This window comes from Girardinichthys multiradiatus, chromosome 22 (genome assembly GCF_021462225.1).
Source record: "Girardinichthys multiradiatus isolate DD_20200921_A chromosome 22, DD_fGirMul_XY1, whole genome shotgun sequence".
NCBI classification, from domain to species: Eukaryota; Metazoa; Chordata; class Actinopteri; order Cyprinodontiformes; family Goodeidae; genus Girardinichthys; species Girardinichthys multiradiatus.
In genome coordinates, this window is record NC_061814.1 from 42,986,369 (window position 1) to 43,012,338 (window position 25,970).

The window sequence follows — 25,970 nt, forward strand, 5'->3', positions numbered from 1 at the left end:
GAACACTGAGACGTGTGATGCTGGTCTGCTGAGGGGAACTCCCTCTGACAGGATGCGGGGATTTCCCCAATGGGCCAGGTCGGGTCCCACTGAAGGAGGGAGTGAGATCATCCGCCTCTTCTGATGCACAGGATCTATGCGCAGGCGGATGAACCATCTCTGAAGACGTCTCATATGAAGCAGACCCAGCGGAACAACCACGTGAGCCGCTGACATCATTCCCAGTAATCACATAAGTGACAGAGCTGTCACTTCGCTGTGATGTTTGACACGGAGAAGAAGCGCTGACAGCGCGTCTGTTCTCGGCTGAGAGAGCCGGGCTCTCATTGTGGCTGAGTTTAACTCCACCCCCAGATAAACGATTATCCGGGATGGGAAAACAGAACTTTTTTGCCAGTTTATTGAAAACCCCAGAACTGTCAGATGTGCGGCCAGCTTCTTTGTCTGTACCGCTGCTTCCTCTCTGGACCGAGCCAGCAAAAGCAGGTCGTCCAGATAAAAGAGGATCCTCATCCCTGCCGAGCGCAGCGGCTGCAACGCCATCTCCACACATTTGGAGAACATGCGTGGGGCGAGAGAGTAACCGAACGGCAGGCGGTTGTATTGATATGAGATCCCCTGATAAGCAAAACGCAGATATTTGCAGTGTTTCGGGATGATGGGGATGTGAAAATAAGCATCCTTCAGATCTATGGAGGTGAACCAGTCATTCTGGTGAACATTCTCCAACACCTGTCTGACTGTCAGCATGTGGAAACGTCTCTCCATGATCGCTTTGTTGAACAAGGACAGATCGAAAATCGGTCTCATACCTCCTGTTTTCTTGGGAACCAGAAAATATCGAGAATAAAACCCCGTGTTTTCCTCTCCGCAAGGAACCCTGGAAATTACGTTTTTTATCAGGAGTTCCTGCAGTTCTGACATGAGAACGGAGCTCTGCTCCGAGGAGGACAGGACTGTCTCCAAAATCCCTCTGAATGGTGGGGGCGGAGACAGGAACTGGAGCGTGTAACCTCTGTCTGTCCATCCACCTGTCCACGGAACATACGCGCTGCCTCTCTGAGTGATGCTCTGAGAGGGGCCGCGCATTTATCTGTGGTGCCATGGTGCTCATGGATACGAGCCAGGCTAAAGCCCCTTCTGCTGTTACCCGACTCGGATTCTGATCGGAGGTAACCCATGGGGGGCTCGGATCGAAAGGGCTGTAAACCAGCCTCACCAGGGGAATATTCACCCAGGCTCGCAGCTTGGTGTTGAGCGGGGGCATCACTGGTGGGCCGCTTCGTAGGGAGCTGCTGTTGTGCATCCTCTGTGATCTCACCCACTGACAGCTGGGGAGGACAGGAGGGAGAAGGCATGGCTCTACCGGAACAGCATAGTATGCTCTCGTGGAGTCATGCTTTGAAACTGTGAGATCGTGGGGCCTCTTAAATGGTTGTTTAAAAGGGGCCGTCTCATTAGGAGTGGAGGATGTGTGTGAAGAAAGCACAGCGAGATCGTACGATCTGGCTGAGCCGGAATAAAACAAAAACTTGCTCTTAGAGAAATGTATGTGTTTTATTTCAAAACAATCAGTAGTTTTACACACATCCCCCCCCCCCACCAGTCACTTTTTAAATCTCCGCCGTGGCCCCTGTGGAGGGTTGGACCAGGCGCACGCCAACTGCCGACCTCTGCGCTGCTGCTGCGGCTGAGTAGACGGAGCAGTGGGCGGAGGAACTCGGGGAGCTGCGGCAGCGGAGCGTCTCTGCTGCTGCCGCTGATCACGGCGATCCCGCCAGCGGCCGGTGGTATGGGACGACCGGAAGCCAGAGCGATTAAGAGACCCATGTCTCTTGACCCGCTCAAGTTCCTCTTGAGAGGTCTGCATCTGGCCCAGCACGGACTGGAAATGAGGACCGAACAGCCCATCCGGACTCATCGGTCCCTCCAGTAACTCCCTCTTAAAATCCTCAGGGATGGAGTAGGAGAGCCGAAGCCACATCTGTCGCTGTAGCAAGGTCTGCCAGGCAGCGATGCGGGAGGAGCACACAGCCGACGCCGCACAGAGGTTGAGGATGGTGTCTGCGAGATTGCAGAATTCTTCCACATCCTCCGGAGGCAGCTCCATCTCCCGAGACTTCTTGGAGATGGCGTAGGCCAGGAAGGCGGTGTTGTTGGTCGCCGCAGCGACCTGAGCGGCACACTGGTGGGAGCGATCAGTCAGCCTGGCCATGATCTGATCACTGAGGGAGGGGGGCACAGGCCGTCGTTCGACGCGCTGGGCCGACCTAACCCCAAACCTGCCGACAGACTGGGCTCCAGAGCAGGAACTGGGGGAAACCCCTGATCCGTCAGGGACTCCACCCTCGTGATGGGTGTGAAGGTGGAGACCGGTGCCTTTAGCTGAAGCGGCTCTGCCGCTGATCTCGACAGGTAAGCAGTTACCGCCGGAAACAGGGCCAAACCGGATCTCGGCAAGTTAAATGAGCTGGGGCGAATTTTCCCGCCAGGTCGTCAGTCGGGAGCTGGGCTAAAGGCGCGGGAACAGGGACACCTTTAGCCTCAGCTACTTTCGCGATGATGTCCGGCAGCGTGATAACAAGTGCGCCCATCGCCGGAAAGGGGGTGGTCGCCGACATCGGGAGGCCCTGAGCCTCGACTGATTTTGTATCTGCCTCCGCGTCCTCCATCTGGAGGAAGGGAGTGGAGATATCAGTCGCTGTCTCTGGGGCAGAATCGTCCGATTCCCGCCCAACACCAAAGATGTCCAATGCCTCATTGAGGGAGCATTGGTCCGCTACGGGGAATTCCCCTTCTAGCGGGGAGAAAATGGCTAGCCGCCGTTGCTTTTCTTCCAGAGGCAGACGCCTGCAGGAAGGGCAGGTGGACTGCGGGGTCAAGGCCAGGCTTGCATGATCAGGACCGAGGCAGCCCTCGCAGATGGCATGCAGGACATAACTCATGATGTAGCCGGTGTTACAAGCCGGGCAGAAGCGGATAGTGCCGACGCTAGCCATGGTTCTTATTGAATCAGTGCTCTTAAGCTGTCACTGAAGAAAAATGGGAGCCGTTTGTCCGGTCTCACCGTAATTTATACGGACCGGGGTGGGGCCCACACAGCAGGTGGGTGTGGACTAAAGTTTTCAGTGCTGCGCTGCGCGCGAAGGGATAAACGCGAGATGGTACCCGGAGCTCTCTCACCAGAGAAGAACTCATGAACATCAGGGCTACTACACCAGAGGAGTTATTTCCCACTTTTCTGCCTACTGCTCTGTAATTTTTGGACATTCTGGTCAAAGGTGCACTCACCTTTGTTCAAGCGGTGAAACGCCGGAAGAGAGGGAAACGGGCTGGGGTGCTGGTACGTCTTCGCCAGCATGGACTACGAACACAGTTACCTGGAATATTTCTCTCTAACGTGTGCTCACTTCCCAACAAAATTGAGGAACTACAACTGTTGTTGGGGAAAAACAGGGACTTTTATTCATCGGCAGTTTTGTGCTTCACGGAGACGTGGCTGTGTGGATTAATACCGGACTCTGCGCTGCAGCTGGCAGGATTCCAGCTCTACAGAGCGGACAGAGACACGGAACTCTCCGGCAAAGCGAAAGGTGGAGGAATCTGTTTTTACCTCAACAGTGGTTGGTGCAACGACGTGACAGTGATTCAGCAGCACTGTTCTCCAGACCTGGAATCCTTCATCATAAACTGTAAGCCTTTCTATTCCCCCCGTGAGTTCACTTCGTTCATCCTGGTCGGTGTTTACATCCCGCCGCAAGCTAACGTGCAGGTCGCACAGCGCATGCTCGCCGACCAGATACTGAGTGTGGAGCGGACCAACCCGGACTCCTTAGTAATCGTCGTTGGCGACTTTAACAAAGGTAATCTCACCCACGAACTCCCCAAATATAGACAGTTAATAAAATGTCCGACCAGAGAGGACAACATTCTGGATCACTGTTACACCACCATCAGAGACGCTTATCACGCCGTCCCACGTGCTGTACTGGGCCAATCCGACCACATCATGGTCCACCTGATTCCTGCATACAGGCAGAAACTAAAGCTCTGCAAACCTGTTGTGAGGACGACAAGGAAGTGGAGCAGTGAGGCTGTGGAGAATCTCCAGGCGTGTTTAGGCTGTACAGACTGGGATGTGTTCAGGACTACTACCAACAGTCTGGACGAGTACACAGAGGCTGTGACTTCCTACATCAGCTTCTGTGAGGACAGCTGTGTACCATCATGCACCAGGGTGAGTTACAACAACGACAAACCCTGGTTCACAGCTAAACTCAGAAGGTTAAGACTGGATAAGGAAGAGGCCTTCAGGAGTGGGGACAAAGACATATACAGAGAGGCAAAGTACAAGTTTGAAAGAGGCCAAACGACGGTACTCTGAGAAGCTCCAAAACCAGTTCTCAGCCAACGACTCTGCGTCTGTCTGGAAAGGGCTCAAGCAAATCACCAACTACAAGTCAAAAGCCCCCCACTCCATCAACGACCGACGCCTCGCCAACGACCTGAACGATTTCTACTGCTGCTTTGAAAGACAAAGGGACAGTCCTGCAACCATCCCCCACGACGTCCCCCAACAGCTGCAGCCACAATCCACCACCCCCACCTCCCCAACCTCAAGAGGGGCCTTGGCACCTCCAACCCCTGACATTTTTAACACCTCACTGGAGACATGTCATGTGCCAGCCTGCTTCAAGTCCTCCACCATCGTCCCTGTTCCCAAGAAGCCAAGGACCACAGGGCTTAATGACTTCAGACCCGTCGCCCTGACCTCTGTGGTGATGAAGTCCTTTGAGCACCTTGTGCTCTCACACCTAAAAGACATCACCGACCCCCTCCTGGACCCCCTGCAGTTTGCCTACAGAGCCAACAGGTCTGTAGATGATGCAGTCAACCTAGCCCTTCACTTCATCCTCCCGCACCTGGACTCCACAGGAACCTATGCCAGGATCCTGTTTGTGGATTTCAGCTCTGCCTTCAACACCATCGTCCCAGCTCTGCTCCAGGAGAAGCTCTCCCAGCTGAGTGTGCCCGACTCCACCTGCAGGTGGATCACTGACTTCCTGTCTGACAGGAAGCAGCGCATGAGGCTGGGGAATCACGTCACTGACTCCCTGACCATCAGCACCGGTTCCCCCCAAGGCTGTGTTCTCTCTCCTCTGCTCTTCTCCCTGTACACAAACAGCTGCTCCTCCAGTCACCAGTCGTTCAAGCTTCTGAAGTTTGCGGACGACACCACCATGATCGGACTCATCTCTGATGGTGACGAGTCCGCGTACAGATGGGAGGTGGACCATCTGTTGGACTGGTGCAGCCAGAACAACCTTGAGCTCAACGCTCTAAAGACAGTGGATATGGTTGTGGACTTCAGGCAGAACCCAGCCCCACCTGCCCCAATCACCCTCTGTGACTCCACATTTGACACTGTGGAATCTTTACGCTTCCTGGGAACCATCATCTCCCAGGATCTCAAGTGGGAGCCAAACATCAGCTCCCTCATCAAGAAAGCCCAGCAGAGGATGTTCTTCCTGCGGCAGCTGAATAAATTCAACCTGCCAAAGACTATGATGGTGCACTTCTACACAGCCATCATTGAGTCCATCCTCACCTCCTCCATCACCATCTGGTATGCCACTGCTACAGCCAAGGATAAGGGCAGGCTGCAGCGTGTCATTCGGTCTGCTGAGAAGGTGATTGGCTGCAGTCTACTGTCGCTCCAGGAACTGTATACCTCCAGGACCCTGAAGCGGGCAGGGAAGATTCTGGCTGATCCCTCCCACCCCGGTCACAGACTCTTTGAGACTCTCCCGTCTGGCAGGAGGCTGCGGTCCACCCGGACCAAAACCTCACGCCACAAGAACAGTTTTTTCCCATCTGCCACCAGCCTGGTTAACAAAGCCCGGAAACCACCCTGACACTCTCCCTTTCCCCCACACCCCCCCTTTTTTTTGCTTACAGGACACTTGTAACCTTTAACTCTATGTGTTACATTAACGCTCAGCATGGACTCCTGCTTTACTTGCACTGCCATACTTGCACAATGATCACCTGCACTGTTGTATTGCTCTTGCATCTTATACTGCTCTATATTTACTCTCACTCACTTAAAACTGTGCACATATATTTATATTATATTGTAGATATGTTTATACTGTTTAATTTGTACTGTATTGCACCGACTACGCCAAAACAAATTCCTTGTATGTCCAAAAACGTACTTGGCAATAAAGCTTTTCTGATTCTGATTCTGATTCTGATAGCCTTAAAGGGCGAAGCCTATATGAAATAGAAACAGCAGATTACGGAGCTGTTCGGTGCATTCTCTCTGAAGTGCTTCATCAAGCCCTTTCCAACTTCTTCTGCTGGCCAGTGGCAGTAGTACAATGTATTTACACTGTAGAACTTCCTAACCAGTTTAAACCAAAATAGCGGTGTTGGGAATCCAGGCTTTTCTCACAGGTTACTCATTGAGCTAGCACAAGAACCCGAACCACGTGCACCCCATTATCCTAGCTTGATGTCAATTTAGCTACACATTTGGAGAAGCCCCAAAGAAGCGTACCACCCAGACTGTTGCATGCCCAGAGTGAAGCATGGGGGTGGATCAGTGATGGTTTGGGCTGCCATATCATGGCATTCCCTTGGCCCAATACTTGTGCTAGATGGGAGCGTCACTGCCAAGGACTACCGAACCATTCTTGAGGACCATGTGCATCCAATGGTTCAAACATTTTATCACAAGATGCCCCAAGAAGGGAAAAGAGAGGGCTCGTCAATAGGTCAGGGGACTTTGATGAGCATATCCCATTCTTCCCCTGTCTCTCGTCTGTGTTTTCCGGTCACTATTATTGTTGGCCAAGAGAAGTTCAGAATCTTATTTCCTCGGATCTGGTTGATAAACTTCAAATACCCTCTCAGCCTCTCAACAATTCCCTTTCTGTCACTGGCATCACTGGTCAAACCATGTCTCAAGTGAGATTTAAAGTGCCTCAGCTTCACATCATCACCTCACCATGAATGGGGTGAGTTCTTTGTTGTCTCTTCCATCTCTCCACAATTAGTTTTGGGGTTTCCCTGGTTGCAGAAACATAATCCTGCTATTAATTGGGTGGAGGGCAGAGTAGAGAGATGGAGTAATCTCTGTCTCCAGAACTGCTTAAGAACTGCTGTCTCTCACTCTATCAAACAACTCAAACCTTCTGAGCCTGTTGATCTGTCCAAAGTTCCACCTGAATACCACAATCTCGCACCTGTGTATAGCAAACAAGGGGCTCTTTCTTTACCTCTGCATCGCCCCTATGACTGCTTTATTGATCTCCTCCCAGGCACTCCGCTACCATCCAGCAGACTCTTTAATCTCTCCAGACCCGAGAGAAAGGTCATGAAAGAGTACATTGAGGATTCTTTAGCATCTGGGATCATTCGTCTGTCTACCTCCCCTGTTGGCGCCAGATTCTTCTTCGTGGGTAAGAAGGACGGCACATTAAGACCCTGTATTGATTATAGAGGATTGAATCAAATCACTATTAAAAATAAATACCCATTACCACTTATTGATTCCATACATGAACAATTACCTTCTGCCAAGATCTTCACTAAACTCGACCTGCGCAATGCTTACCATTTGGTCCAGATCCGAGAGGGTGATGAGTGGAAAACAGCTTTCAAAACCCCCCTAGGACATTTTGAGTATTTGGTTATGCCTTTCGGGTTGACTAATGCACCCGTTGTTTTCCAGGCTCTTATTAATGATGTTCTTCGTGACTTTCTCAACCTCTTTGTTTTCGTTTATCTGGATGACATTTTGATTTTTTCCCAGGACATAGAACAACATCGCCAGCATGTCAGAACAGTTCTCCAGAGGCTTTTTGAGAATCAACTCTTTGTTAAAGCCAAAAAGTGCGAATTCAGTGTCACATCAGTGTCTTTTTTGGGTTTTATTTTTGAGGCAGGCAGGTACAGAACTGATCCCGAGAAAACCAAGGCAGTGGCAGAGTGGCCTACTCCAACTGATTGCAGGCAACTTCAAAGGTTCTTGGGATTTGCAAATTTTTATAGGAGGTTTATAAGGAACTACAGTCAGGTCACTGCACCTCTCACTCAACTCACCTCCTCTCTGAAAATGTTCCATTGGACTCCTGAGGGAGAAAGGGCATTTGGGGAATTAAAGACTCTATTTTCTTCAGCACCCATATTGACCCATCCTGATCCATGTGCACAATTTATTGTAGAGGTTGATGCTTCTGACATTGGAGTAGGGGCTATTCTTTCTCAACGGTCTCCTCTGGATTATAAGGTACATCCATGTGCCTATTTTTCTCATCGCTTGTCTCCAGCAGAGCAAAATTATGATGTGGGCAACCGTGAACTGTTAGCCATCAAGTTGGCGCTTGAGGAATGGCGGCATTGGTTAGAGGGTACTGAAGTCCCTTTTCTCATTTGGACTGATCATAAGAACCTCTCCTACATTCAAAATGCCAAGAGACTTAACCCCAGACAAGCCCGTTTGGTCTCTGTTTTTCGCTCGTTTTCATTTTTCTATGTCCTACAGACCCGGTTCCAAGAACATTAAGCCTGACGCTCTCTCTCGCCAGTTCTCTCATTCTGACCAACTCAAGACTGAAGCTTCAATCCTACCGGATTCTTGTATTGTGGGCGCCCTCACCTGGGCCATTGAAAAGGACATCAGGGAAGCACAGAGGTCCGAACCTGACCCAGGTACTGGCCCAGTGGGCAAGCTGTTCGTTCCCAACTCTGTCGTCAATAAAGTTCTGGATTGGGTGCACAACAATAAATTGACTTGTCATCCTGGGTGACTCGTATGATCACATTTACCAAAAGGTATTTCTGGTGGCCGACTATGAACCTCAACATTAAAGATTTTTTTGCAGCTTGTCCCACATGTGCTCAACACAAGAACACTAATCAACCCCCTGCTGGTCTTCTTCAACCTCTGCCCACCCCTAGCCGCCCCTGGTCCCACATTTCCGTTGATTTCATCACTGGTCTCCCGCCATCTGATGGTAACACAGTCATCCTTACTGTTGTTGACAGATTCTCTAAAACAGCCCATTTTGTTCCTTTACCCAAGCTTCCGTCTGCATTGGAGACTGCCCAACTCCTGGTTCTCCACGTTTTTCGCATCCATGGCATACCTTTGGACATTGTTTCTGACCGAGGCCCGCAGTTCATCTCACAAGTTTGGAAGGAGTTTTGCAAAGCTCTTGGTGCCTCCATAAGTCTTTCGTCTGGATACCACCCCCAATCTAATGGACAGACAGAAAGATGCAACCAGGAACTTGAAGTCGCCTTGAGGTGCGTAATAAATGACAACCCCTCTTCTTGGTGCAAACATCTCACATGGATCGAATATGCTCACAACACACATACTTCCTCTGCTACTGGTTTGTCCCCCTTTGAGGCTTCACTGTGCTATCTACCCCCGCTGTTTCCCAGTGTTGAATCTGACATCCTGGTCCCCTCTGTTCAGCATTATGTTTCCAGGTGTCGTAGGATCTGGCAACAGACCAGGAGGACCCTCCTACGCACCCTGGAACAAAATAAGAGGCTCGCTAACTGTCACCGTTCTGCTGCACCTGTCTACCGCATCAATCAGAGCTTTCTCCTGTGGGGCTTTCCCACAGGAATATTAAATTAAAAGATACTTCTAGAAGGTTGGCCCCCTGTTTCATTGGCCCTTTTCTCATCGAGAGGATCATCAACCCATCTGCGGTGAGACTCAAACTACCATCTTCCATGCACATTCACCCTACTTTCCATGTTTCCCAGATCAAGCCAGTCTCGGAAAGCCCCCTGAGTCCTCCCACCAAGCCCCCTCCTCCTGCTCGACTCATTGATGACCACCCTGCATATACGGCCAATCGTATCCTGGATGTTCGGCATAGGGGGCGTGGTTTTCAATATCTTGTGGATTGGGCAGGATATGGACCTGAAGAGAGAACCTGGGTTCCCCGTTCTCACATCCTGGACCCTGCTCTCATCACGTCCTTTTACAAACGCAATCCTGAAAAGCGTTCTGGATTGCCTGGAGGCAATCGTTGAGGGGAGGGTACTGTAGGATCTCTGCTCCTCCCCTTCTGGTTGGTTCTGGCAGCTCATTGTTTGCAGCTGCAACGCATTCTCCTAATGAGCTCATGGGCTTCTTAAGGTAGCTTCTGATACAGACCTTTGCTGGAACATAACCTCAATTATGTGGACTCCTGTCTGTCTGCCTATCCGTCTGCCTGCCTGTCTGCCTGTCGACCTGCCTATCTGCCTACCTGCCTGCCAACATCTGGTAATACTCCCTCCTAAGGACTGCACTGTAAATATTCTCATCACCAGTACTCTCTATCTCTCTCCTTGGATTCCTGGGTTTACCTCCTCCTCCTCTGGTTTCTTGACAACTCCAACTCAAGATTCCTTAAACAAAGTCTACAGTAGAAATAAACCTCATTTACCGTCTTATCCTGTGTGCTGAGTCTGTTTCATCCTCTGGTTTTGTTCTAATTCGACTATCTAAGCAATTCATGATACTGTCTCTACATCCAGGAGGAGTGAATGCTGCAAGTCACTGACTGGATGCAATCTGCTGGGTTTCCTTAGACAGAAAAACTTTTTTATTCAATTTGAATAAAGAACTGAATCTGACTGCACTGTTCAATGGTTAGGATTAATTGGAATATATGTACCTGACTGTTGTGAAGAGCCTTGAGACAACATGTGTTGTGAATTGACGCTATATAAATAAACTGAACTGAATAAAAAATACACCTTAAAAATATTTCTTAAAAGAACAAACCTGTATTTACAAAAATGTTGATATCCCTGGAGTAAACTTCATGGGTACTGTGATCCCCTGATAAATGCAGAACTAACTGCTGCCAAGCTGCCTCATAGTAGGTTTTCTAAAGAGACAAAGGGAATAATACTTTTAAGTGTAATTAAGAACTTATTAAACAGGTCAAAATTCATTCAAAGTTTTATAAATAAAACCCATGAAAAATAACTTATATTCCATTTCTCTGGAAGGTGCACAGAAATTTGGTGTATTCTCTCAATGCATGTCTTATAAAATACACTGGTACTGCTGCATTCCAAACAGCGATATTCAGCAAGTTCTTTCCAAATATTGCAGATGTTAGAGGAAGTTGCTCAGGATTTTATGACACTTGTATTAGCTCATATTTCAGTGAATCCCACAAGTTTATTTCTTTCCTTTTAGCCTGACAGTAGGCTGTCTCTTCATCAAAAGAGTTAGAAACGGTATTATTTGGCTTTTCTGTGAGAGGTGTGATTGGTGTGGACACAGGTGAGTCTGACTAAATAGTGGAATGAACTGAAAAAAGCCAAACTAAGCAAACAAGACAATTGAACATAGCACATCTAACATAAAAATCTTATCAAAATGTAAATATAATATAACTCACCCTTAATGACGAGAAACGTGTGAAGTTGTAGCTAGATTCTGATTATTCTTCACATTCTTCTTCTTACGTTTTTTTGGGCGGTTTGCAAACAGCAATTGATCGTGGATTTAATGAATGACAAGCAATTGTTCATCAACCGGCCACACAGTTCTGAGAAGGTCCACAGATGTCCTCAGGGAAGGGAGGGGGGGCAGAGGGAGCAGAGCGTCATGTTTACATAACTTCCAGGAGAAGTTGAAGATAGCCAGCCATCAAGGCCGTGCAGGGGAGCCAGATTCAGAAAAACAACAATTATTTGGGTCAGGCCAACTCTTAATTTTCTGTCTCGCTGGTGCTTCTCAATGGCGAATCCAAACAGCTAAATTCAGATGATTATCATCTGTTACTATTTCTAGGATGATGTACTGATGTTTTTCTGGAGTGTTTTGTGGGTCTCTTAAAGCTTAAAGAGAAACATTTTCAGATTCCTTACTTCAGTGAAGAACTGGAGATAAAGTGTTTTAAGTGTTTATTGTTGAATCCCAAAGAAGTCTATGATAGAGTTGAAAACCACACATACAAACACAATCAAAAAACATCAGAAAACAAACCACAGCTAAGAATCTCAGAATTACAACAGCTTCTTCTACAGCTTTAATTCTAGTGAGTGTTTATGTAGTAATGAACTTATCAGTATGTATGTTTGGCTATATGTCAGAACAAGACAAAGACAAATATATAATTTAATTCATACCTTCACCGTAACGCCTCACCATAAAAACGAAGGTCCATTGTTTCAGGAGCTTTGGTCCCCATAAGGTCTCTTGATCTTCAAAATTAAGTAACTATACCAGAAAATATGATTTCAGACCCAATTACAACAATGTAACAATACTTGTAAATGATTAAAGGCCTCAGTCTTCAGTCCCACCATTAAACTGCCATAGAGTTACAAAGAAACAGAAAACAATCCAAATAACTTGTTTTGTTGTCCGATGAGCTAACCCCTCCCTCCTACTTCCCCTTGTCTAAAGGGATTGCTCAATCCAGCTCTCCATCTAACGGGTCCGGACTTCCCTAAACCTGAAAGATCTTACTTAGCAGGTTTACTGAAAGTTCTGTTTAAGCTGGTGTCAGGAAATGACTCGCCTAGCCTCTGACAGCCTTCATACAAAAGTCTCGCCCTTCTTCAACTGGAAGTCAGGACGACTGAGTAGCCTATTGCAGTCATCCACACCTTTGAGAGTCACTTCTGTTCATGGCTGCTCATTCCCTAATATTACAACTGGCTCTTGGTATATGGGCTACGTGAAATTTAGTAGCTCAGCACGAGCCCCAATGGCGCTGTTTTAACAAACTTGGCTAAGGCAACCTATAAAAACCTCCTAAAATATCTTAGAACCAAGCAACAAGACTTTTTACCACCAATTAAAAACCAAAAATACGGTGACTCAAATAATTGAATGTCCACAATTTAACTAGAATTTTATATGTTTTCTTTAATTAGTAATGCTTTTGCAGGGGTCAGTAACAGCTTAAATTCGGAAACACAAAATAATTCCAATAAGAGAAATGAATCAATCAACTCAACCTGTCTTTCCCTGATGCTGAAACTAGTGGGTTTGGAGAGGCTTTGAAGACGGAGGCTCATCCATGCACCTGATGGAGAAGATTCTTCTGGTAACAACGAGTGGTTTCTTGAAGGGAATATGACTTAATCTTCAGTTTTCTTCCTTTAAGTGGCAGGCACTGATGCTCCAGACTTTGATGGTTAAACAGGATCTTTGTTGTCGTATGTCACTGAAGACAGTAGTTTCCAGAGGCTGAAGGGTTGAAGGAAACCCGGAGACATAAATGAGGTTGATTCAGGACTTCCAGAAGCCTGAAACTTAGAGCAATCAGCTGTTCACCGATCAAGTTCACTTCTGTTGTCTGGATAAAAAGGCTTTAGATGAAATCAGATTCTTAATTTTGAGGCACAGTCCTTTCTGGGCTCACGGGTTAATCCTCTTCTTTAATGCAGTCGATCAGTGGGGCTGTGTCTCTGTTCCTTTTCCATCCAAGCTTATTTTCTCCGCCCGATCTTGTTCGCTGGTCTTCTGCGAGGAAACAACCCCGTTTCTGCTCTCAGCATTGTTTTTATAGCGCTTGATGCCTTCACCGTTCATGTCCTTATTAGGCTTCTTAGTTATTACGCAACCTATTCAACTCAGCTTCTTGGTTATTGCTCGACACTTTAGTCATGGTCATTGTGACCTACTGATTCTGCTTCTCAGCCTTGGAGATGCTGGTAATAGCTGCTGGCTGTAGTCGCATCCTCCTGTCGCTGTCAGCATGCAGCTGGCTCTCGTCACTCCTAGTCATCCTACAGTTCTTTCCTAATCTGCTCAGTTTTAAACTTTACACAGTATTACACATTTCATTCTTCAGCTTTCAGCATTTACTTTAAAACACCGTTGCAAAACCATCACTTCATTCTTTTTATTCATGCTTTATAAATGATTAATGTTATATTTCTCTCATACATAGCTGATTGAGAATGTCAAACCTTAAAGTTTTTCCTCTAATTCTCAGTTCTTAACCACATTTCAATCATACATCTTTAAACTTGTTAATCAAAGATGACTAATTTTATTTAATACATGTGAAAGAATGTAAAATCATCATACATCATATCTTTGGATATACTTGTTTATATTTTTGCAAAAGATAAGACAGATAACATGTGGCAGATAATATGTGGCTCCACACAAGCCTCACACTGCTTCAACTGTGTGTTTTAATAATTATTGCATGGATTAATAACGATATAAGAATATTTATTGTATCTTTTATGGAGTTTACTGTGAACAGTTACTAAATGTTGTATGGATTACATGGAAAAATCTCACCTTATTTTGACACTTGTAACAAATCATTTTAAAAGATAATTTCTGAAGATATAATGTAAATAAAGAAATAAAGAACAAAATGAAAAAAATGAAGTAAAAGTGAGACACAAATGCTCAGAGTGCTCAGTGAATGAAACGGATTGTCATCAAATAGCTGATTGCTTACATTGTGTTTGAAACGTTTTAGAAAAAATCAGAAATATTTCAAATATATCTGTTGCTGTATCACCCCAAATATTAAAACCTAAACAGTTTTAATATTTGGAACAATCTCCTGATTGTTACATAATTTACAAGAACAAAGTGAGACCAGAAACTTGTCCAGGACGCTTTTCCTAATGAACAAATACAAAGTTGTGTCTGCAAGGGGACTAAGAAACATACAAACTGGTGCCACAACATGAAGCCCTTTATTGATCAGGTCAAATGAGAACAGCAGAGCGATGATGGGCAGGTAAAGCAGAGCATAAATAAGCAGCACTACAACTTGAATGGCTATGATTCTTCGTTTTTCATCTGCTGGGACACTGAGTGCTCCAGACAGGGTTTTAAAAGTCCCAACCAAGAAGAAGATGAACAAGGGAAAGGGCAGAAGGAGAAAAGCTGGAAGAATGTATATACCCATCACAGGTGACATAAAGACAAATAGTAAAAGAAGAAGAGAAAGAATCCAGACCATGACGCAGACCACTACAGATGTCTTAATGTTTCTTCTGAATCTGTACCACAATGGCATGGCGATGACCAAATACCTGTAAGAACAGATGTAGCTATTTATGTTTTAGAGACTCTTACGTACAGACTAATGTGATTATGAGAGACAGAAAAGAAGCATACACGAAAACATAGTTACCTTTCAAATGAGATGCAAACCATGAATCCAACACTCGCTAATAAACTAAAATACCAGATGACAATTAAGACTATTAAGATATCATCGCTAAGTAAATTCATTGGAATTCTGCTGCAGAGCTGAATGAGATCAGCAAAGAGAAGGTTGATGATGTAGACTGGAGCACCTTGATCCCTTTTCACCTACAAGACAGACAAGATAAAAAAGTAACTAATGACACAAGATTCCTCTAAACATGTAAAATTGTGCCTGTTTCACATATTCCAGTCATTTTTTAAGGGTAACAAAAGATGGACTTACACCTGAAATGAGAGAGGACTAATATTTAAAGAGCAGGCGCAAAGTCAAATATCACATTCATTGTTAATAAAAAGGTTCAAGTTACATTGTACTCACCTGTGAAAAAACTGCAATTATCACTATTAGAGTCAACGGAAGTCCAATGCCAATGGAAATCCAATTCATCCAGTCTACGAACTTTAAATAATTGTTATAGTTGGGTTGACTCTCGTTGAAACTGCAGTTGAACTGGCAGTAACTGAATTTGTTTTTCAATGATGTCTCATTGATTTTTAACTCTTCCATCCTTCAGTTTTGAATCAGAATTTTGAAGAAAGAGGTACCTGTAAAAGTAAGTGATGTGTGTGTAAGACCTGAACCGTTTCGGCAGAAACGGTTGATTAAACAGTGACATCTAGTAATAGTTATCAATTATTACTGAGAATTTAATAATTGTAATTATTAAGGGCTTTGAGCCACAATTACAATCCCAGAGGACATCTCTGATTTCGATTCATTAATAAGGATTATTGGTTAAGAAATTCATTTTGTCAAATTCTGATTTTCAATTATAATTATTGATAAATATTAATTGATCAATTATCATAATCTCAACACTTGTATGCCAAAACAGTCAGAGACCTCTCCCTGACCCAAAGTCACAGGGATGCAACTCTCTCATCCACCAGGGTAAAGAGCTGAGCTGGGAGGCGACAAGCAAATCCACAGCAGCCCACCATCTCTCCCTGCAGGCCACAACAGAATAGAAGCGAGTCCAGCCTTGGAAGTGGTTCTGGGCTCTGGTTACTGATTGCATAATGCATTCTTAAGTATTGTTTGTCATTATCTTTGGAACTTTGGTTTTGTGTTTTGCTTTGTTTTGTTTTGGTATTTCTCACTCATTGCTTTCCTTATTTGGTTTTATTCTGTACTATCCTGTTTATTTATTCTGCTTTTGTTCTGTCCTTGTATTTATATTCTAGTCTAGTTTTGGTTATTCTCTGTATATTTAAGTTAATGTTTTATTTTGAAACCTATTTTTTTGACCTCTTTGTTGTAATTAATCAGTTTTTCCTGTTTCTGAATTTCTTTGTAAACTCTTGGTTTAAATCATGACTAAATCTAATGTTAGAATGTGCTCTGTTTCTGGATTGTACTTCGTTTCTGGTTCTTGTGTCTTTGCCACTTTTTAACATTGTTTATTTCCATTATTTTTTCTTTTTTTGTGCGTACTTAAAATAGATTTTCAAATTTCCAAAAACTGTGACATCATGTTTAGCAAAAGTCCAGTATCTTAAACATTTAAGTTTTCTAGGTGGTATTCCAGAAAGAATGTTCTAGTGTATCCAGTTGCAGAACACATGATGTCTGTGAGTTCAGTCCAATTTACATCCTAGAGATGTTGTAAAAACAGCAAAATTTCTCCAAACTCTGGGATAATTTGGAGTTTTATTAACATTTAGGTTTAAGCATTTATGCAAATGGAAAAATAGATTATCAACAGCTTACTTGCTGTTCCTAAAGGGAGCCATTTTTAGCAACAAAAATTATCTAATTAGTAACATTTCAGTTTAAGAGATGGTGATGAAGCGAGTATATCCAAACACTCTAAACAATTTTTGTACTCATTACATGTCCAACAACAGCAATAAATAACAGTTCTAAATCTCTCTTTTCTGTCATTTCTTTAAAAAAAAAAACACTTTCTGCAAAGAATTAAAAGATAGTTTTTACCTTAAAAGTTGAATTATTGAACCTAAAAGAGTTATCTAAAGCTGCACTGGAGGTTGTGTTCTCTGCTTTCCTAAAGTCCATTTATAGCTAATATAAGACATGCAAATGTTTGCTGAATGATAATCATCTTCTTGTCACACCTGCTGTGGGTTTGTCCAAAGGGGCATTGTTGAAGAATCTTTACTGATCCTCTTTTACATGCAGCTATAATTTTAGAGACATAAATACAAATAACAACAATGTTCATAAAGCATAAGACAAACAAGCTTTACTTTTACGACTTTACGCAGCTAGACAAACAAATACCTCGCTATATGCTTATTTTTTAAATATTAAATGTTAAATATTTGAATATAAATAAAAAATCCCAAAGTGTCACATAATCAGCTTCTTGCCTTCGATATAAACGACACTAGAAGTAAGAATATTAGACACCTATGAAGAAAAAGAATAATAAGGAGACTGGATAAATAATTTTGAGCATATCAAGACATCTATAAAGACAATTCATGCTGTGTTTTATTTCTGTTTGTATATTAAACATTCATTCTAAATTAGATATAAAAAATTTTAGCGGTAATTGTTATCAAGAAACCTCACTGCAGTGTTCAGCAGCACCTAAATATCATGAGGAAATCAAACACTGGAGACAAAATCTGCTTTTATCTTTTTTTTCTTTGATAATTAAATCAATGTGTATCTCTGTATTAAGTATCACCCACTTCCAAAGGCAAGGATTACAGTTTAATACGGAACCAATGATGTGTAATGTCTGTAAAACATTGCTTTATAGATGCACACATACTGATAAAGAAATCCCCAGGAAAGATATCAAAAATAAAGGCTACTACTGCTGCAAAGAAAAAAAAATGTTTACAGTCGCCTGTGACAAATCTATTACAAAAAAAGAAAAAAGAAATGATCAGCTGTCTTCTGAAGTCAATTGGTTGCAATGTATTTTATTAGGGGTAATCATGTAGAGATGTACAGAATACATCTGAAGTTAACACTTTTTAGGTATTTGAAAATCATGACTCATTTTCCTCAAACTGTACATGTAGAAATTGAATAAAAAAGGTTCTGTTTTATTTTTAAATTAAAAGTATGATCACAGTTAAGGTTTTATTCCAGTATGTTTTAAATGCCAACTTTTATTTATGTGACATCAGAAAATACAAAAATAATGTGTCTATATTTTCCTTCTTTCCATGTTCATTTCCATAATTCATATTTAGGTTTTTATCAGGTGACATGCAAAACATTTTGGTTTTAAAGAATATTCACATTTAAGTCTTTAGTAGATTAATTGATATGAATTAGAATAATACATTTATTTTCAGGAACAGGAAACAAAGAACAAAGGTTGTTTCAGGTCCTGCTGATTTTATCAGAACACCTGCTTTATATTTGACTTATTATAGAAATAATTTCAGTTTAAATGAGTTATGTCTATAGGTAAAGAGAAGGAAATATGAATTCTCAAACACTGATTATAGCTGCCTCTTGTTTTTCTTTAGGGAAAGGCATGAAAACAAAAGCAGAAGAGCGCATGAAGACTGATAAAATACTAAAAACACAACAACATTGTGCCATAAAACAACTATTGATGGTGACATCACTGACCAGGTGAGTAATTTAAAATGTTTAATCACACAGCAGGATTGTAAGTGTGAACGGAGGAGACAGAGTAGTCCAGGGATGTCAAACTGCAGGGGAGGTGTAAATTAAACCTTGGTTAGTCTTTGAGAATGCCAAGCCCAAAAAGTACAAAAAAGGTAAAAAGGTCTTTAGACTATTTGGTAAAGTTTTGCAGTTTCTAATTAGAAGAAATATAATCCAGCTTCAGTTGGATGCAACATAAAGAAAAAAACAGGAAAGACTAGGTCGGGTGGAGGGGTTGTGTCCACTTCTAGGGCGTGGGGTCACTGGTGTTTGGATTGGCTGGGCGGCAATGGTGGAGCTGAGCTGGATAGTATTTCTCCCTGGGCGGTCATTGCAGTGGCAGTGATGTAGTGTTTTTTTTGTTGCTAAGGGGGCGTGGTTGGGGACACTGGCCCTGGGTGCCTGCCGCTGGCTGGGGACCTCTTGGTGGATGAGTTTGTCCCGTCATGGTGTGGGGTCGGGGGTCCGGTTGTGGGTGCGGTGCTGGGTGGGGTCTGCCCTGTTGCGCCAGTGGGCGGGGGTGGCGTTGCGCAGGGCCCTTGCTTTGCCGTTGCGGCGTGCTGTGTGGTGGGGGAGCGGGGTGCGGTGGGGGTTCTTAGAGCAGGGCTGTGTGTGGAGCTTGCGCTTTGTGGGTGTGGCTTCATCGGCTTCTTGGCCACAGAGTTCACCAGTGGGGGTGTGCCCCTGTGGGGGTGGGGATTCGTGGCATTTGGGTTCGGGGGGATGTGTTCAATATCGGTGTCCTTGTTGGGGGTGGCACAATGAAACACAAAACGCTCTCTCTTTATCTATGTGAATATTTATTAATTTTCACCTACTCAACATGCAAAATTCTACAAACACAGAGGTAACACATCTAAATAAGCAAAAATCAACAAACGGTAGTGGGTATGTATTGAGTCAGCCAGCAGTTTATGGCACTACAGACGAAGGAAAATGAGGATATGAAAGGGGTGTGGTGGCGAGTAGTGGGGGTTGGAGCGCAGCTCCGACTGTCCTTATGGTCTTCTGATCATAAAAATGTAATAAAAGTAAAAGAATTAAAACAAGCCTTGTTCATGTCATCAGTGTACTTTGTCTCATTTCACTTAAATAGCAACTTCTTTCAATTTTCTGCTATAAAGTCATTTTATAAGGTACAATTATGAGTACACTCAGGCGTCAAAGATATTTTCATTTACTACATGTCATCATAGAAGTAGTGGTCTTTATTTTGTAGCTCGGTAAAATAAACCTTTTCTGAGTCTTCATTCTTAGTCATCTATCTTTTTGGGTTCAGTGTGGTGTCAACATTTACACACAGTATTTAAAAAGTATGTGGGTGTTATCTCAACTTAAAAGAGTTTGTGCTTTACGACCCTAAACCGTCCTCGGGTCGGGGGTAACAACCATCTGCTATTACTGTGACATCACCCAAAAGGTATGGGTTTTAACCATTAAACGTCTGATACTGGTTTTTACAGCTTCCTCCTCTAATACAGATGTTCTGAAGAAAGAGAGGTAACCTAAAGGTCATACACTTAGGAACACCTTAGAGCACTTAATACAAGAATTTCCATAGTTAGGCTTCCATAGTCCAACTAAACAACGGTGGAAAGGAACACATTTCAAATTTATACCATAATGATAGATATCAAGCAATAACCATGAAAGTTAGATAAAAACATCCGAGATTTCCTCCTCAGAGTCAGTTTTGCTGTCAAAGTGGGAGAAAAGAATTTGGCTGATCCTTGCTGTCCAGGCAAAGGAGCCTAGTAGCCACCAAATGTTAAGACATTAAGGAGAATAAGCATCATGGCGCATGTTTGACTGTCTCTCTGTTGCAGACGTCACCAGTCCATCATCCAGGGAAAGGTTATGTGCAAATGTGTAGAGGTATTCCCTGTATGTTTTCTATGTGTCTCTCACTGTGGTGTGTGTGCAGTGAGGCAAATGACCTTATGATTTCTAACTTTCCGGCAATGCGATGGCCTTAAATAGATTCTGAAATAACGTTGCACTGCCCAAGAAATTGTGCCCCTGTAAGAACAGTGTTCTTCAACCACCCCTCCATCTCTCGCCAGTGATCAGCTTACAGTTATTTGTCTTGTGGTGGTCCGCTGTCCTCACACCTTTCAGGCCGTGGATGATCCAGTTGGAAGATGACTTGTGTCCTGGAAGCCAGATGAAGCTGGAGGAGCTGGAGCTTTCCTGCAACTTTCCTGGGTGTCTAGTAGTGATATGGGCCATTCCAGCGCCTGGACTTCCAGTGTTTTCTCCTAGATTCTCTGACCAGAATCCAGTCGCCAGAAATAAAGGACTGGAGGGTGGAAGTGGCTGTTTCTGGTAATGCAGCCTTCACCGTCTGTGAAACTTGAGAAAACACAGTGGACAGGTTTTGACAGTAAAACAACATCCTATCTTCACACAAAGATGTGGAAAAAAATGATCTTGGTAATATCCCCATGTTACTTTATTCTGACATTCCCCTCTTCTGGCGCAGGGTCCAACCCCTGCGACAATCCAGCAAAAAGTTTAAACAAGAATGTTCTAGTAACCAAGATCACATTACATAGAACCAAATAAATTATTTCTGACATAACTATGTGTCTCTATGAATTTAACAAAAGCAACATAAATAAAATCCAGATATTTTTAACTGTAACTCAGTTCCATTAACAACTAAACACAAACTTCAGTCGTTATACAGTTCATCAATATTTCACTTAGAAATAAGTCACATATCATCCTGAAATTTCTTGTATGAGGATAAGTATTAGATTAATGGAAATCCTATGTAATTTTGATGCATACACTCTACAAATTGAATCTAATAAATAATTCCACCAAGTATAAAGTCATAACTTACATTCTTTATCAAAAATATATGACTTACTTTTGGCATATCTTGAACTGTCAGTTAGCTTAATGGTACCAAGGAAACTTTCAATCTAATAAATCACCATTGATTCTGTATGCAAAACTAATTCTTCAAACTAGTTTAAACTATTTCATTAACCTTTTAATAGTAAAACACATAAATCTAAATTTTATGCTACATCCTTAATTATTATACAAAAAAAAAACATGTTATTAAGGCGACAAGCACTACAAGCATTTTGATTCTATTGTCTCTTAAACAGTGTTAAAACTCAGGAAGGGAGGTGCTGAGCGTTACCATGACAGCAAAGGCATGAACCAACCTGATAGGTGGGCGGAGTCAGGCAGAACTAACCTCTGATTGACAGCCTATGGGCGGGACCACAGTTTCTTCATTCAAACCCATCTTAGTGAACCTTAAACTACAAAACTATTAACATGCACCTACCTCAGAAACAAGCTGCTTCTTAACTCTCCTGAAAACTCAAAGTTTTAATCAATCTGGGATTTAGAACATTATTCTAAACATGGATTATTGTTTCATGCAACAAATAAACAAACATTCATTCCAACAAAACAAAGACAAAACATCAAAGACAGACAAATGGCCAAATTTGAAGCTTCAAGAATTAAAAGATATTATTAACAATCTCTTTTCAGAATATGTTTTCTCAGCCATATATTTTAATGCTATAATTGATCAATTTTGTTATGACAATCTTGAGGATCTTTTTTTAAGATGAGTGCACATAGTCAAAAAAGATCTCAAAGTATTTTAGAAGCACAGCAACAGTTTTCTCTTATATGAATCCAAATTCACTGATGCTGAAACCTTTTGCTAATTCTTTGTACTGTAACTCTGTAATAATAATAACTACAATCTTGAGAGTTATTGTTATAATTCTCTTTTTTTTTTTTTTGCTCAATTTGATCGCAGCTGCATTCAAGAATTTCTCTGCTCAGGTTAAATGCAAAGAAGTATTTTAAGCCGGCGTTGACGTTTTTATGCAGTGTTAAACTTAACCAAGAATTAAGCTAAGAAGCTTGACTCCAAACTGGACTTTGTTCCAACATAGTATTTTAAAAGGAGAACAAACATCATTTTCTTTAATTTGGGCTATTTAAATTTTGAGAGTTGGGGAGACACATTAGAAAAATTACTGGAACCCCTCTTTAATAATCAAAATGCTGGTAAATGTTCCAATATTTTATCTCTTAGTAATCTGAAATCACCTTGTGTACCTTTGTACTCATATGTATTCTTTTAATCTTTAAACCCTAAGAAATCAAACAAGGAGACTGGAGTTTGAGCCGACCATCCTCTTTAGTGTTAAGAGAGCCTTTATTTCTTTTCTTTTCCTAAAATGAAGGATTTTACTTGTCTTGATTCTGTTATAAAGAATTCTAGCCTTCGTTCCAAAACCAAACTCTTCAACCCCAATCTGTGTCCCCAGAGTAGAAAGTTTGAGTATTATTGCATTTCAAAGCCACCAAATGACTGGAACTCATCATTGGCTTAGATCTGTTTTAATAGGTAATCTGTCTACCTTTAATTAAATATTATAATTTTATGGACCCAAAATCTATGGCTCACGGGCTTCAGGAGTCCAGGAACCACAGGTTGAGTACTACTGCATTGAACAATGATGTTAACTTTCTGCAGAGATTGAAGGATTGGCTAAATATATTATTTCTGCTTGGACAATAATCAGATTTAAAATTATTAGTTCACAGCTCCTAATTTACCTCAGATCATATTTGCTCCTAACCCAGTTCATAAGAAGCTTCAGACAAACATTATGCTAAAAAAACAAAAACAAAACAAAAATACAGATCTGTTTTAAAATAAAGAAAAAGCATGCTTAAAAACTTGGTACCACGGTTCTGAAGGCCTTTCTATGCAGAGTCTTTTAGGAAACATGAAATTAGTTTAATTTTTGTGTGGTACCACTGTCCAATCAGATTCTTTCTAAATAACCCCATTTTTCATTCTCATTTTAAAGGTTTGTTTTACCAAGGAAAATGTGTTTAACAAAACCAATTACTCTCAGAGTTTTAAAAGTTTTAGCTGGTGATATCTTAGAAAACAACAAGTGTTTCAATATTTCTGTGCAACACAGAACTGATCAGGTTTCTCTTTCCTTCTCCAAAGGGAGGAAAAAGAAAATGCAGAACCAAGCCTTTCATAGTTTTTGTCAGGACTTGATATAAGGTACAGTGTAAATCAACACGCTGCATGAATCAGAAGAGGGAAGAAAAAAACAAGCTAATTTAACCTCTTCCCAGCAGCTGCTGTGAAAAACAATGAATTTGTACTTTCCACAAGCGTCAGTTAGCACTTGTGCACAAAAACCGCACCCCACTGTAAGTACTGTGTCAGAGACTGTATGAAGACCATCTGCAGTAGAACTAAGCCAGTTTTAATGAGGTCTCTACCCATTAGATTTATGGGATACAAACTCTGACAACAGAAAATAATGCCTGAAAGAGACCCCATCAGGTGTTACACATGTGCTGGGTTTTGAAAATGCTCCTTCATGAGATCTGTCCTGCGAATGATATAGAAACACATGGTTACTGCTGAGTTTTGGAGATGTTGTAACTTTCTCTGCATTTTAATAACTTTTAATAACTATAATAATTGACCCTGAATATTCCACGATGAAAGAGAACTTGCTTCTCTAAAATAATTAACTGGAAAGTATCAAATGAGCCCCCAGTGGGCCCACCACCTGCAGGGGGAACCGTTGGCCTCGAAGCGATTCTGGTAAACCGTCCGGCACCTCAGGAGGGGGAAGCAGTGCTTCGCCAACACTGTTTACAGTGGGGGTGGGAGCTGCTAACCTCGACTGGGGACATTATCGGCCAGTGGAAGGAGTACTTCGAGGATCTCCTCAATCCTGCCATCACGCATTCCCTGGTGGAAACAGAGGCTGGGGACTCGGGGTTGGACTCTTTCATCACCCAGGCTGATGTTACCGAGGTGGTTAAAAAGCTCCGCGGTGGCAAGGCAGGGGTCAGGATGTGACCCCTGCTGACCCATCCTGACCCCTGCTGTACTCTCTCCCCAAGGCTCACTCATGTTAAATCTCAGTTTAATGTTCTCACACGCAAACTAAACTAATAGCATGAAAGTACATGATTTTAATTCTCAACAATTCCCTCTTTTAACCTCTGCAAAAGAGGTCAATATTAAAAAATTTAGGAATTATAGTAACAAAGGCACACCAAAAGATTAGTACTCTGCGAAGTGACAAAGGAAAACCATGAATTACAACTGGGCCATTAAATCCCAACCTTCAGTAACAACATTTTGCATCATATTATATGGAGGTGGCTGATGAGTGAGTGCCCCTTTTTCAATAGTTGACGTTATGAGTCTTACTGTAAGGGAGCGAATACATGGCACACAAAAGCATCCACATGTTACTAGAATACCAACAAATACAGACAATGAAATCAGCAATGAGATGATTATATTCTTCCACTTACCAAAGGTGTTGGTGAACCATGCATCCAGTCCCCCGCCAATTCCCAAATATTCATGTATTTCTTTACTTAATGTACGTAAACTTTCTAAAGCTCGAGTCACTGAACCATCGGGGGCAGTATTATTTGGGATAAACGTGCAGCACATGTCACCAAACATAGTACACACAACCCCTTTTCAGCCAACAACATGTCCAGAGCCAGTCTATTCTGCACAGTCATAAGAGAAGTAGGTGCCAACTGTTCTGCCAAACCTTCAACCGCATCCCGTGTCAGATTTGCCAACCTTAAGACATTGTAATATATGTAATTGATCCTGTCTACGTTTTTATTTGGGGTTACAGGAAAAACTGCTGAAATTACCGGTAAATTTTCAAACCCCGCTGCCACTTGGTCAACTAATTTAAATTGTTCTGGAACTCCACGTGGAATACCAATTGCATCAATATAAGTTAATGAGCTGTCCATAAGATCAAAGGATCTGGTCTTCCTCACCATTCCTCCATGTGGTGATTTCTCCCCCCACAGCAGTAAGAGAGCCACTAGCCGCACCATTGCACAGCTTCCTACTGCCCTAGGGGAAATTTGGGCTAATAAAACACTTCCACCACAATAGTAATATAAACCTTCTCGGGCCCAGTGTCCTACAGTGCCAGCTGGGTAAGTTTTGTTGCACCATGATGGAGAGACAATTCACTGTGGTTCTTCAGTAACTCCTGTAAAATTGAAACAGGGATAATCATATCCCTCACTCTGAGGAGAAAAAGAACCTACCAGTGAGCTATTGCTAATAAC

General features: G+C 42.8%; 1 protein-coding gene across 1 annotated transcript; it reads right to left on the reverse strand.

Moving 5' to 3' along the window:
* Positions 1 to 14,543: 14,543 nt before the first annotated feature.
* On the reverse strand, positions 14,544 to 17,207 carry LOC124858959 (mas-related G-protein coupled receptor member X4-like). The gene is made up of 4 exons (XM_047351300.1): positions 17,166 to 17,207; positions 15,549 to 15,775; positions 15,153 to 15,334; positions 14,544 to 15,051 (listed from the first exon to the last, which is right to left on the reverse strand). The coding sequence occupies exons 2-4, from the start codon at positions 15,735 to 15,737 to the stop codon at positions 14,544 to 14,546; spliced, it is 879 nt and encodes a 292-aa protein (XP_047207256.1). The 5' UTR covers positions 15,738 to 15,775; positions 17,166 to 17,207.
* Positions 17,208 to 25,970: the final 8,763 nt, after the last annotated feature.

What these genes read in the sequence shown, in the direction of transcription:
- LOC124858959 (XM_047351300.1), bottom strand. Translation starts at nt 15,737, where the DNA reads ATGGAAGAGTTAAAAATCAATGAGACATCATTGAAAAACAAATTCAGT. An exon ending in TAATTGCAGTTTTTTCACAG is followed by an intron (nt 15,335 to 15,548) that starts GTGAGTACAATG and finishes TCTGTCTTGTAG; the next exon opens with GTGAAAAGGGATCAAGGTGC. An exon ending in GTTTGCATCTCATTTGAAAG is followed by an intron (nt 15,052 to 15,152) that starts GTAACTATGTTT and finishes CTGTTCTTACAG; the next exon opens with GTATTTGGTCATCGCCATGC.